The sequence below is a fragment of the Mastigoproctus giganteus genome, chromosome 5, assembly GCF_048544385.1.
Source record: "Mastigoproctus giganteus isolate SK-2022 chromosome 5, ASM4854438v1, whole genome shotgun sequence".
Classification (NCBI taxonomy): domain Eukaryota; kingdom Metazoa; phylum Arthropoda; class Arachnida; order Uropygi; family Thelyphonidae; genus Mastigoproctus; species Mastigoproctus giganteus.
Window position 1 is genome coordinate 134,840,071 of NC_143579.1, and position 14,741 is coordinate 134,854,811.

General features: G+C 41.2%; 1 protein-coding gene across 1 annotated transcript in view; it reads right to left on the reverse strand.

Annotated features, from left to right (window-relative positions):
- LOC150085717 (uncharacterized) overlaps nt 1-14,160 on the reverse strand; it is a 78,128-nt gene extending 63,968 nt beyond the window's left edge. The window contains exon 1 of the mRNA XM_090373463.1: nt 14,027-14,160. Coding sequence (XP_090229589.1) covers nt 14,027-14,066 — 40 coding nt within the window. The 5' untranslated portion in view covers nt 14,067-14,160. The remainder of the gene's footprint in view (nt 1-14,026) is intronic.
- Nucleotides 14,161-14,741: the final 581 nt, after the last annotated feature.

Consider the following 14,741-nt stretch of genomic DNA (forward strand, 5'->3'; position numbering starts at 1 on the left):
TTTTTTTTTTTGCTGCCCTTTAGAATTCTGCACTAAGCCTTCTTGTCTCATCTCTATCTTCAGCAGTTTTAGCTTTTCTTCTTTTTTTCAAGTAATTTTTATGGTTTCTTCTGACAGCCACTTATTCGATTTTGTACGTTTTTTGTATGGGATGTATTGCTGTGCTGTTTCAGTGACGATGTTTCTTATTTCCTCCCAACGCAAGTCTGGTTTCTTTTCCGCGCAATTATACGAGTCGAATCTGTTTTTTTTTATCTTGACCGCATACAATGGTGAAATTTTACATCATATTTTCGTGCTGCAGCAGTCGTTTTGATGTTAAGAGTTTGAGCCTGACTTGGGCTACTAAGAGTTGATGGTCCGAATCGCAGCCTGCACCAGGTAACGTTTTCACTGAGAAAACAGCGTTTTTTCATCTTTGACTGCACATGATGTAGTCAATTTGATCGATGTAATCCATTTGACGATGTCCATGTATACAAACGTCGCTTATTTTAAGCATATGAACCCCATTTTCTTCACTTTTGTCCTCCTCATGTAACAGAAGATTCTCAGTGGAGGGATTTTCATGAAATTTTATATTTGTTTCAGAGAGAATGATTTGTAGAGACATCCCAAATTTCTTTAAAGTAGGACAAATATAACTCCAGCAATTATTATTTCTTGTCCATACAATTTGTATGTAAAAAAAAATTCATAAATAAAATGTGGTTTTAGACAGACAGTCCGTAAGACAGACAGGCGGAGGTGGCATGTCGGCTCAATGTGTCTCGCTGTGTCATCTCTGCACTATGGAAGCAGTTTCAAGAGACAGGAACCATCACAAAAAGAGCTGGCAAAGGGCATCCGAGGGCTACGTAAATAAGAGCAGACCGCTATCAGCAAGACGAAACTCTACGATGTCCTGTCATCAATTGTCTCATGAGGTGGCTGCGACCACAGATTAAAACATTTCAAACCAGACTGTGAACTCAAGAAGGCTCAATTCAAGTGGACTCTATGCAAAGAAGCCAGTGGTTTGTATCCCATTAACCCCCAAACCACCGCATGGCTGTTCCAAAATGGTGCCATGAACATGTGACTTGGAGCCCTGATAAATGTGGTACAGTTCTGTTCTCTGATGAGTCCCGTTTTTGCTTACAAACAGATTCTAGACCTTATTTCATCTTGAGACAAGGAAGAAAAAAAGTGTAAAGTGTTTTTAGTATCTAACGGCACCAGGGGTTTCCCCCATCTCTGCGTTGCTTTCATTGTGGGTGTACCAGTTCGCTGGGAAGGCCAGAGATTTAAAAGAGTATGGATATTGTACATGTGTAGTGTTGTGTTCTGTTGTTCATCTGGCCGTTTAGCCGCTGAGGCCCAACGTTGCCCACACTTGGCCCCGTGGAGGCAGACCAGGTACACCAGTATTTTTAGATAAGTACTCTGCCAGGTCCTACCACCTAATTTCCTGAGATTTCCTATATAAAAGGGGGAGCGGGAGATAAACGCTAGAATCTAGTTAGGCCGAGAGAGGTTGCAAGTGTGTCGAGTTTGGCATTTAAAATTTTTCGTTGTGTGGGGCATTCGCTTTTCGCTGGCGATATAGGTAGAGTATCGGGGAAGAGACGGAAGGCTGGGGGGAAAAGACAGAAATATGGGGTCAATAGGGGAGGCGACCCCACCAGGTATATCAGTGAGGCATGCCCATGCCCAGAGAGAAAAGAAGGGGTGGCGGAGAGGGGAGGGGGCAGACAGACCGTCCTCTCACCCCACCAGAGATGGGGAAAGAAAGTGGGCTGGGCAAGGGAGCCCCGCCCAGTTCGCTATAGCGGCAATTTGCAATGCCCGCCAGCAAGTGCAGTCCGATGCTGACTCGTTGGTGGGGCCTAGTCTTCTTCTAGGTGTGTGGGTTCTATCTGGTGTGGGTTCATCCTGGGAACGACGACATCCTGGCTGGTGCCAGTCCCATTAGTTACTAGATCGATGCTATTTCAGTGATAGTATTGGTACTCAATTTATTCTGCTGCATATTACGCTGTTTTTCCTTAGTATTTTGCCATCATTTCCTGTATGTTGATGTTCATTATCAGTTTGCCTTTATTTATTATTTGTGGTTATCTATTCGTTATGGATGACTATTTCTGTTCGTCGTCTGTTGAAGACGTCGATTGCAAATCGGCTCAGGGCTTTGTATTTATCTTCTGAATCCAGTAGGTGGTACTCTTGATTTTTCGCCAAGTATTGAATCTCAGTTATAAGTCTACTTCTGTGTTCTTCGTAGCATTCACAGTTCTGCATAATATGCTGCCAGGTTTCAGGTTCTCCACAGGTGCATGTGAACTCTTCTATGAGACAAGGAAGAGTGCGATACCATCCCTCCCACTTCAGAGAAAGGGACAATGAAGGCGGTGTTCTCGTGTGGAACGGAATAATCATCAACGGCCGCGCCCCTCTTCATGCTTTTGATAGGGCTACCGTAACTGGGCAGTGGTACTGAAACAGATACTCGAACGTTATGTGCGACTTTTTAGGGGTGCGGTTGGTGCAGATTTTCTTTTCATGCACCGCAATGCTACTGCACACAGAGCTGAAGCGGTGGAGGAATATCTTGAAACTGAAGATATCCAACGACTGCCGTGGCCAGCACGATCACAGAGTTAAATCCGATCGGACGTATGGGGGACGACACCCTTGAGCGTCGCATTGTACGCTGACAGCCAACTCCTCGGTTGCTTGGTGAGCTAAGGTCTGTGCTGGTGGAAGAATCGGATTTGTTGCCCCAGAATCCTATAGACACCCTTATATCGAGCATTCAGGCCTGTCTAGCCATTGGAGGGAATCATACGCCATACTGATGTCATGTTACCATATTTCGGTAATTCTTATACAACCCCTATAAATGTCCCTTATTCCTGTCCGAAGTTTCTATCTGTCTCCTTATTCCATCGTTATTCTTTGGTACATCACCATACCAAATTTTTTCTGCTTCGTCGCAAGCTGCACGAGTTACACCACGTTTTCTACGTGTTCTGGTTATTTTTTCGAGACGCGTATATACAGTGGATCTCCACTTTACGTTTGGTGCACTGTACGATCAAATCACTTTACAATAGACACTCCATAACAAAATACCGTTCACTATACGATATGGAGTAAGCGCTGGTCATTGTGATTATGGTTAAAGACCTATTTCGGCCGCGAATTGAATTTTGATTCTATTGTTGGCGATTTATTCTAATAAGCGAAAATATGAGGATTTTGATCCACAGGCTATAAAAGTAAAGATATAAAGCAAAGATTTACACTTTATTACTTTACTAAATAACAAAATTAAATGATACGTGAAAATCAGAATATTTTCCACAGGTTAACAAAAGGGGGAAAAAACTCTCAAATCATCAACGTCACGTGTTCCTCTGGTGGTTACCCTCGCAATTACTAATCGGGTTTATCTTCGTTGATTAACATGAAAACCGAAGAATTCCGCTTCGAACGATAGCTGGCCGTTTAGGAAGCCTGTAATGCGTTTACTTATGGGTACTGTCAGATTTTCGTTGCGTTTTCTTTCAATCCCCGAACGCAAGTTACTCCCATCTGAAAATGGCCTGTAGCGCACCTAAAGAATTTTTTCTTCAAAAAAAGTAATATTGGCAGCTAAAAGTGAAATTACCCTAAAAAGCTAATGAAATTTTAACGTTCTTAATAATACAGTACCTTGCAATCAATAATTTAATACTTAATTTTCGGGTTCATCCTGCGAACGATCGCAGATGCACGCTTCTTTAGATATAATGCACAAAGAGGAAAGGGTCCTGGGGTTAAACGGTGATCGCCTCTTGGGCCAATAGCCTTCTATGACCGCTACAGAAAAAGAAAAATAAAAGGCCAAAATTGTTGCGAGCTGTCGGGGACAACTCGCAGTTACAATTACTTATTCCAATAATTATTACTTATTGCAATTACAGAATACAGAAATGCCAAAAATTGCAAAATTACTCTTCTCTGATTTAAGGCCAGTGGTTCACGTCCTCTGACACTGGAGGAGTCATAATAAATAAAATAATAAACGTAAAAAATAAATAAATAAAACGGAATAAATTTAATAATACATTGCTTTAAAAAATAAAAACCATGAACAAAAAGTTAACAATAAATAAGAAAAAAATCCTCACAAAGGCAACTTTTGATTGAGATGGCTTAACAGCGAGATAGAGTACATCCTCAATCAGAGAGAAGCAAAGTTGAAGGAGCAGTTGAACTATGAAACCGCTATGGGAGGTGAGACCTGCTCTTCAGAATTTCTTTTCTGCACCTCCGATCAACAGCTAATTTGTTCAGATCAGCATCAAAATTCTTTGTCTGAGAATCTGATGAGACAGAAACCTGTTTGAAGTTGGGGACTCTTTGAACGAGGGCAGTGCTCTGGATTGTCTCTTATAGTAGCGGGAAGAATCCTCCAACCATAAATCTCTCGAAAAATAAAGGTTCTACGATTATGCTCATTTTTGCCTGGAAGACACCTCCGCAGTACCTCCTTTTTGTGCTCAAGGCTCCAGAGGTTATAGAATTTCAATAGACACTTCCCAAAGGTGACATTGGACATTCTCAACTCGATCAACATCGACATTGACCTGTGGTCTATTGACAAGTCATTTCGCGATGCCATTTTGGCCTACCTTACAAGAATAAGAAGAACTATTTATTGTATACAGAAGGTACATTGCTGAATACAACTCCCTTCATGGCTATGAGCCAGGGAAAATTACACAACATAATAAACAAAGATGAAAAAAAAAAAAAAAAAAAAGCAGCATTATGACTCCAGAAAGGTTTGAACACTCGAGTGATGGATCCATGGCAGTGATGGACAGGGCCTCGGGAGCAGTTTCTAATATCCTGTGACGTGGTCCTAAGAAAGAAGTCAATTGATTACGTTCTGCCTATATTTCTTGTCGACTGCGAACTTGTATTGTAGAGGTCGCCGTTCAAGGAGTGTATTGTCCTGCAGCATTTGCACGGGTAAGAGCCGATCAGATAACTTTAACCGGTTTGGAATGGTCTGAAGGATTGGCTGCAGTTATCCCAGAAACCTGGTACTGAAATAATGCCAACTATCATTTTGACAGCAAAGACCAGGAAGACGTCTGATGCTGAGAACTGCCGCCATCTGGGTGGTCCTTGCTGCATGGGGAACCGAAATTTCCATATGGCCCACTTCAATAGCCAGAATTTGTCCACGAAACTCAGTCTAAGATGCATCGTAGCAGTTAAAGTACAGACTTCGGTGCCATTGAGTATGACCGGATATACGCATGTCTTAATGTATCTACACCAAAGGCATCCTTTCATGTTGACAGTTTATCCTCAGTTAGATGGTTACTTCCAGCAGGATAATGCGCCTGTGCACAAAGCCCGAATCACTATGTAATGGTTCCAGGAACATCACAATGACTTTCCTTTGCTGAAGTGGCCCGCTCATTCCGCGGATCTCTAACCTATTGAACATCTTTGGGATGAGCTGTAAAGGGCTGTTCGCTGCAGGCCTACACCTCCTGCGAATCTCAAGGAACTGCGTGACACACTCAGGTCTGCTTGGTACTCCATTCCTGCACAACATTTTGAGCATCTCGTTCAATCCATGTCTAGACGAATTCAGGCTGTTTTGAAGGCTAAACACGCTACTAGGTAGGTGTACCTGATAAAGTGGCAGCAAAATGTATTTGTTAATGATGAAATTTTTCCCTATTAATAGTTTGATGGGATGAAATTTGGTCCATGATATTTGGACTCTTTCCTCAACGAAGAAAAGAATGTCTTGAGGAGGAGCTTTCTCTGTTTGCTGAACCTGATACCAGAATGGGACTTTTGATAAGATGCTAGGCGCCCGTCATGGTTACAGCAGAGCAGAGCACAAAATTTCCACACAAAACACTACATACCATTGACCGGTTATGGAGCAAACCTCACCACAAGAAGTATAAAAGCGACTAATGGGGGGAACCCTAGGGTCGGCAACAACTACATTTAAATACTTAATACTTATTTAAGGTAGCATCTGCGCGGGTAGCAGAGATATCCTCACCACCTTCTGACACCGGGTGGAAATGGCGCGGGTTTGAATCCCGTCGATGACGCCAAGAACGTCAATGGGCTTTTTCCCCTCTGTGACTGATTTAGTCAGTCTCAGGCGTAGATAGCAAGGTTTTTCCCCCAGAAACTGGGGTTTCCGTCCAGCAACCAGGCAAATCGATCAGAGAACACACGCAATTTACAGACAAAATAAATATATGGGGAGCGTAATCATTTACAGGGGACCCTAAAATCGTATTTCTTTTTTATTTTTTTTTATCATATATGGTAGTCTCTAGGTGAAGTTTAATCGGCTCACTCTTGTTCCAAATAAAAAGCTCCCTAACTCGGGAGAAGGCAGTTCTGTCCGATGGTGGGCATCGGACAGAACTGCCTTCTGTACACGTTCTGTTTAACGTGGAAGCTTTCAGAGACTTTTCGATTCCACCAGGCCTTTGAACGCTCTGTGATGCTTAGTTTCTTCGTTGAAGCATAGAGAGAAACAGTGGCTATCCATCTTGTCATCAGGTCAATCTCAATTTCGGGGTTGTATTCCCCAAGGGCATCCCATAGGATTGCTTGAGCCGCATAAACACACTTTTCAGGATTGAGGTATTTGGGCGCTGTAATTGTTTTGGTTGTGACTTTCCTTCTACCAGAAGTGATGGGCAAATTTCTCTCTGTGCAAATAGAAATTTGCACAAAGAGATTGATGGGGTTATGATCAGACTGTATGTTGTTTAGATTTGTTGATTTTGATTAGCCGCACAATTGGCTGACACGAACGCGAGGTCTAATGTGCTTTCGCCCCTCATGGGTGGTGTGCTAGCCAGTTTAAGACCTAATATATCTAGACGCTGACTCATTCTCCTCTTGAGATTCCCCAGAGTATTCGGGAGATTGAAATCCCCACACACGACTTGTTTCAGTAATGAATGGAGATGGTTAAGCTGCCAATTGAGGAGTTCATCTACTACTTGTACGTCTGGAACTGGTGGGATATACACTGCGGCAATGTCGAGAGAATTGTTCTGGCTGTTGTTGTTTTTAGGTTTTAGTGTGACTAGAACTGCCACGAAAAAGTCAGGCTGGCTCTATATTGGAGTGGAGGATAGAAAATACCTGCTCCTTCCCTCCGGTTTCCTCTAGACGTGCACACCCTCTGATACCTTGCAGGCCAAGTAGAGGAAAGTGTTTCTTCATTGGGGTCAAGCCAGTTTTCTGCGAAGCAAATCATGTCTATTTAAATTAGCATTAGCATTAGCATTAGTAGAGGCATTTGATGCAAGAAAGCAAGCTTATGCAGCATCAGCCAAAAAAAAAAAAAAAAAAAAAAAAAAAAAAAGTAACATAAATAAATAAAAATAACCACTTCCACTTCACCCCTCTGTTCGTTCGAAATACCTGTCCAGCTGAGCCTTAAACTTATTTAGGCTATCAACTTCCACGACAAGGGATGGAAGTCTGTTCCACCCACCAACCACCCGCTGGCTAAAGGCAAATTTCCGCACATCTATCCTACATCTGTCTTTCCTCAATTTGAACTTATGCCCTCTCAGGTGATTTTTCTGAGCTAGAGGAAGAATCCCATCAGCATTGAGCATGCTCAAACCATTCAAGGCTTTGTACACCTCTATCAGATCACCCCGCTGGTGCCTAGTTTCCAGACACTGTAATTTGCAAAACTTAAGCCTTTCTTCGTAAGAGAACCCCTTTGTCCCATTCACCAATCTAGTTGCCCTTCTCTGTACTCGTTCCAGCAGCTCTACATCCTTCCTGAAATGAGGCCTCCAGGCCTCATTTCAGGAATGATATGGTTTGCTTCACAGAATAAATTTAGGGCTAACTTACTGGACAGCAAGAGCTCCTCAATTTCATTCAATTTATTCCTCATGAATAGCACATTTGGAACAGTAGTTAGAATGAAGCTGTTCTCTTTACAATGACTTGGGATGTACGCGTCTGTGTTGCGTCGCTGGTCTTCGATATGTTGAAACCATGACAGGAGAGAGACGACGAAGATTTTGGGTAATTTTCAACTCATCATTTTCAATCACTGTTCGGAGCCACCTTTCGTATGTTAAGGGAGAATGAGGGAATTGCCTTGTTTTTTCTACGGCCATTCTCATCTAGAGCAGTTGGGTTTTTATTGGGGAATAGAGATAAAACGTCCGGTCAGTCTGGATTGTTGTGGACACATCTCAGGGGCATTTAAGCATATCACTTCTTTTCTGCTTCGTGCTTCATAAAATGGCCTGATGATGGTGACGAGGGGCCATTTGGTGTAGGTTCCAATCCTTTCAAACTGACTTCTATCACAATAGATGCGAAAAGAAGCATATAATGTGCTTCGAGTGTTGAATCTCTGAATTTTTAAATGTAACTAAAGTTCCTCAATCATCTGATTGAGGAACCAACAAACTGCTGGGGGGCGGGAAGTCTGGGTGATGAACCAACCCGTTTGAAAGGCCGAAGCTTCGAGACAAGTGCGATGCCCGGCCAAATGGTTTTCTTCCTGTTCAACCTGTTTCGACTAGCCGTATTACACTTACTAGTCTGGATATTTCCCGATTCGGCACCCAACACGAAGTTGATTGCAGGCCTGGCAGTGGTTTGGTCTTGTTTAGGGCTAACTGAAGAGTGGCTTCCTAGGTGCAGTTCAAGGAAGTTTGATGTGGCTTTTTTATTTATGTACTGGTCAGGACTAACTTCGTCGGGTGGCACATGGCCATCATTTGTTTCCTTCGGCAGGTTTAACTTAAGCACGTTTAAATATGATTTATCTCTGGGTGTTCAAAGAAATCTCCTGTTTCTCTCTTACGTTCATAGACAGTAATGGGTGGCGTGCTCACGACTGCGTCTTTTGGTCGGTTATCCACTTTAACGCCAGAGCTAGTCATCGATAAGAATACACGGTCTACACAATATTTTTCAAATTGAGAAAGTACGGTGTCATGATCTCTTCTAGCTGGTTTTGAGGTCTGAAGACCCTGCAGAAACGATTGATATGCGGATCTCTCTGATAGCATAATATTGATCTTCAGGTCTATCATCTGCGTTTTCAACAAGCTCATTTCCTTTCTAATTTCCTCATTCTGTGCACGAAGTTCTTGGTTTATACTGAGTAGAGCAGAAAAACATTCATAAAGTTTTGGAAAATTTTCCTCTAAATTATGTATATACTCTTCAGCCTGCATATCAACAGGGTAAAGAAATTGTGTAACTGCTTCCCCTATTACGCTGCTAAGTCAGTTTGCAGAGACGTGGGGTGTATGACTGTTCACTCACTACATCATGGGGATCTGCGTGTACGGAGCTGCGACGACTGGCATTTTGGCAGTTGTCAGGAGAGATACATCAACACGATTTGTTTCCAGCGATTGTATTGAGCTGCGTTTGTGAACTCCCGGCGTTTCGCTAAACACCATTTGGTTTTACTGTGTGTAAAGGACAAGGGTACGAGTGCCGGTCCTAGTATGCGATGTCATTTTGTGTTTTGCCTAATTTTGTAGTCTTGTTTGTTTTAATTATGATTAATTCTCTATTCTAATATTTTGTTTTTGTCTTTAATGGTTATTCTGTAGCTTAACTTTGTATTTCTGTGCTTGATCACTTGTATAGTGAATGTTTTGAAAGGTTCCTGTGGTTATCTTTGCATAGAATCACGAATGTATACGATTTAACTTTTGTTATTATTATTATCTCTCTATACATTAAAAAGTTTTCTTCCTAGTGATATTTAATCGAGCCAATGGGAGAAGAGGGTGGAGCAGTTGCGTCACTTATTCGAGCCAATGGGAGAGAATAGGGGGGGACAGTTAAAAAGCCCTGCGCATTTTTAGTGAAGTAAATATGTAAATAATTAAAGGATCATTTCCTGATTAGATTTCGATCAGTGAGTTACAATGTTAGTGTATTAGTACAATATTATTATACAAATAATAACAAAAATATAAGATATTTACAAAATACTAAACTATTTTACAATCATACCTCAGCTATATCTGGTTAATGGGTCCCTTCATCAGCTGACATTAATATACAAAAAATGTTACAATGGAACATCAAATGATGCCGGGCGTGGTCATGTATTAGATAGTGAAGCATGTACACGAAGTTGGTGAATATTAAATGAAAGACACACAAATGGGTTACTGTGCAGAATCAGACACTTGCTTGTTGGCAATGTAGAGCATGTACATTGGACTCGTGCCAAAGTTCATCACATTGCAAGAAAATTTCCTCCATAACGTTCACCAACCTCGTGCACATGCTAATATCTGAGCACACCCAGAATCATTTAATATTCCACTGTAAGGTTTTTTGTACATATATTAATATCATCTGATGAAGGTACCCATAGTCCCGATATAGTTTGCATATTTGTAAATAGTTTACTATTTTGTAAATATTTTAAATATTTCTATAGTTTTTAAATATTTTAATTATTTGTATAGTTTGTAAATATTTTAAATATTTCTATAGTTTTTAAATATTTTAATTATTTGTATAGTTTATAAATATTTTAGTCCTGCTCTTTTGGATGCAACAAAATTCCTCTTGCATTTTGGAACCTACAGCAAAAGGCCTTTTCCTAAGTGACCTATGTACGCACAGGTCACTTAGGAAATAATTACGTAGTGATATTTTATTCGACCTTGAGGCGCCTCCGTAGCCAGGTGGGAAGGAGCAGCAGTGCGTAGCACACGCTTCTTGATTAGACCGGGGTTCGAGCCCGTCACCACCAAATACGGATGATGCGGAAAGGTCAGGAAATGGCCACCGCATATCCCGGAGCAATATGGCCTAAGCTGCTAATGCTCCTAAAAAAAAAAAAAAAAAAAAAAAAAATTCGACCTTGAAAATGCCGTGCGGTGGGGAGTAGGATAGCCAATGGGAGAAGAGGGATGCGGGTTACGTGGTAGAAGTGGGCGAGGTAATTACGTCACTACAAATGCACAGGTAAATAATAGCATAGGTCATTTCCTGATTAGATTTCGATTAGTGTGTTTCGACAGGCGTGTCTTTTACATAGAAAAGATTTGACTTACTTCGTCAAAGCTTTACGTAGAAAAGTGTGCATGGGGGTGGGCGAGTAGAGGGAGCAAGGGGACGAAGCCCCATAGTTATTATTATTATTATTATTATTATTATTATCATCAACATCTTCATTGCTAGGATGCGTTGGGCGTCAAATAAGGTGGAGAGCTGTGGAATTCCCCACGTGTTGGCCAGCTCAGTGGCGTGAATCTGAGCTGGACGGTTGTATTTCTTGTTGGCCCACTTCAGGAGCCAGAAATCTGCCGCAAAGAACAGTTTAATTGTTGTTGAGGCCTCTGAAGTCCAGATTTGAGCTGCACAGAGCAAAGGGAGAAAGATGACTGTTCTAATAAACTTGACTGTTTTCATTTTATTATTACTATATACACTGTGCTGCCACTTTATTAGGTACACCTACCTAGTAGCGTGTTGAGCCTCCTTTAGCATTCAAAACAGCCTGAATTTGTCTAGACATGGATTGAACAAGACGCTGAAAACGGTGTGCAGGAATGGAGTACCATGCAGACATGAGTGTGTTACGCAGTTCCTTGAGATTCGATGGAGATGTAGGCTTGCAGCGAACAGCCCTTTCTAGCTCATCCCAAAGATGTTCAATAGGAGTGAGATTCGAAGAATTGAGCGAGCCACTGCAGCAAAGAAAAGTCATTGTCATGTTCCTGGAACCATTCCATGGTGATTCGGGCTTTGTGCACTGGCGCATTGTCCTGCTGAAAGTAACCATCTGACTGAGGATAAACTGTCAACATGAACGGATGCACTTGGTCAGCAACGATGTTTACGTACGATGTGGCATTCAGCCGTGAATCTGTGGGTATCAATAGACCCAACGTATGCCAAGAAAACATTACCCAGACCATAACACTGCCCCCACCACCTTGCACAGTAGTCGTCAGACATGATGGGTCCGTGGATACACGTTGTTTTCGCCAAATTCTGAGCCTCCCATCAACATTATGCACCAGGAACTTCGACTCGTCAGACCAAGCAACTATTTTTCGATTATCGATAGTCCAGTGCTGGTGTTGCTGTGCCCACAGGAGGCGTGCTCTCTTGTTCTTCATTGATAAGAAAGGTACGCGATGTGGCCGTCGGCTGTTGTAGCCCATTCGCGACAAAGTGCGACTAGTGGTCCTTTGCGATATTTTGTTCTGCGCACCAAGGTTGTATTCTGACGTGATGTGCGACATTGTGGCCTGTCTTTTTGCTTGCACAACTCTAGCCGTCCTCCTCTGACCTCTCTCATCAACAAGCGATTTTCTTCCACAGGAGTGCCGTTGAGAAAATGTTTTCTGTTCGTTGCACCATTCTCGACTCACCCCTAAAACTATGGTGCCGGAAAAGTTCAGGAGAACTGCCGTTTCGAGATGCTTTGTCCAGCACGTCTTGCACCTACTACCATGCCACATTCGAAGTCCGTTAGTCACTCTTTTTCCCCATTCTTGCTACGGTTTGTACGCTTAACTGATACTAGAAAGGTTGTTTTGCTGCATTTATATCCACAACTGTGGTCATGTGACTTGCAACGTTGTGGGACAAACCACTTGTATGCACAGCAGGGGTTTACCTAATAAATTGGCAGCAGTGTAGATTCAATCGGTGTCAATCGGAATCTTGAAGTACGTTTGAGTTGCATCACTAAGTGGGCATTAAAACGGAGTTTGAAGTCGAACGCAACCCCGAGCTCTCTATGACTGGATACAATTGGGATGAGGGTACTGCCGACCGATGGCTAGAGTGATGATGATGCAAGGATTTTGCTTCAGTGAACGTATTATAAAATCGAAATTGGCGGAGTAGATTTTTGCCATGAACTGGCAGAGTTGTACTGGATTATATATCTCTTTTTTCTGGAGGTGAAATAAATAATTTCGCAAACGATTTTGATGTCGTTATACACATATCCGGGAAAAAAATACAAGCAACCTCTTACCACCATAAGTCTGTCGTATTGCTAGTGCAAGCTGAAATCATTTCTACTGATACCGTTTAGCAATTCTGCCTGATGAAAATTTATGACTTAGAAAAGAACAGCATTGAATAACAGCCAAAAATATGGGATGGCAGTAGAAATAATGTTCTGCCTCTTGAGAAACCAGCAGTTTTCGTGCTGCAGCTTTACAATACCTCTTTCTGGTGAATGGTATTTAGAAAGCTAAGCGAGCCGTCAAGAAAAAAAAAAAGGGAAAGAGAAATTGCTATATTTTCTTGGAATTTCATATAAAATAGTGGCCATGGAATGCACGAAATGTTCAAGCACAGTGCACACAAATAATGTAGTAAACAATAGTAAAATACAGGGTGATTCAAAATTCTCCATACGTAGGGATTAACGTTTTTTTTTTTTTTTTTTTCTAATTTGAAGTACCCTTCTAAAATGCCTTTGTCTAAAGAAGAGAGTATAAAAATCATTCTCATGGCTGAATCAGGAAGCTGTCACAAGGTTGCAATGGAATTTAACAGGAGACATGGCAATCATATCACACACGACACTGTTGCCAAACTTACAGCGTTTGCAAAGGATCCCCAAAAAAGCACACGATAGTTGTCTGCAGAAAGCAGCGTGAATAAAGTGACAGTAAATAAAAAAATAATAAAAAAGTGACCATTTTCGGTTAATTGAGCTGAAGCATAAAATATCTATTTAGGAAAGACAGGACAGAACAGAACAGAACAGAACAGTGACTCTTAACACAAAATATATCGTAGATGGCAAAATTTTCTAATTTTCTACAAGGAACGGGTAAAATAATTTAATAATAAATAAAATAAGTAAATAGGTAATATAAGTAAATAAAATTGTTGTAGTAATGACAAAAATTTGACGAATCAGAGAAGTTTGCGCGGAGCAGTTTTTGTCCGAGGAGAAGAAACTCTGAGCTAGAAGATTCTGTAATAAAAGTACAAAAAAACTTACCAAACACTAGTACAATAGCGAAAGAATAAACAGCTTTCATTTCGAAATCACCTCTCGGAATGTTGTCGACAAAACGATAGTCAGAATTTGAAAGAGGAAGAAAGTATCAGACAGACTTTATTACGGCTTACATATATATACATACTGTATATGTACTCTCCATATGACTAAAGCATGTAAATGTGATTTGAAGCACTGGATACCACTTTCCCCCTCAGGAAAATCACAGTTATTTTAAACTACAAATTGAAAAGAAGATATACCACGTCAGCATGCTTACTCTGTTATTCTGTCGTCCGTGGAGATCTCTCAGAAATGTAATCAGTGTGCAATTATAGACATTAAATTAGAACTTGCTTTGTGCTCTATATTAATATGCTTACTATTTTCCTTCAAAACTCTTTGACAATGTCGTGGCTATTCGTGCGATTCCATACACTAGGAACCAATTACGAAATAACGTGAATCACATGTTTACAGAGATTCTTTCGCCCAGAGTTTAAATAATAATTGGAAAACGAAAGAAGTTGGGGAAAAACAAGCAGAAGAAACAAACGTCATTCATACCCACCAACTAAATTTAAGTGAAGATGTACCTTATTTACGTGAAGCATATGGGGAACTCCTTATTTTAATGTATATGTGCGCGTAGAATATCATTGGTGAATAACGATGGTATTGAAAGGGCAGAATATTGAAAGGCCAAGGAAAGGAA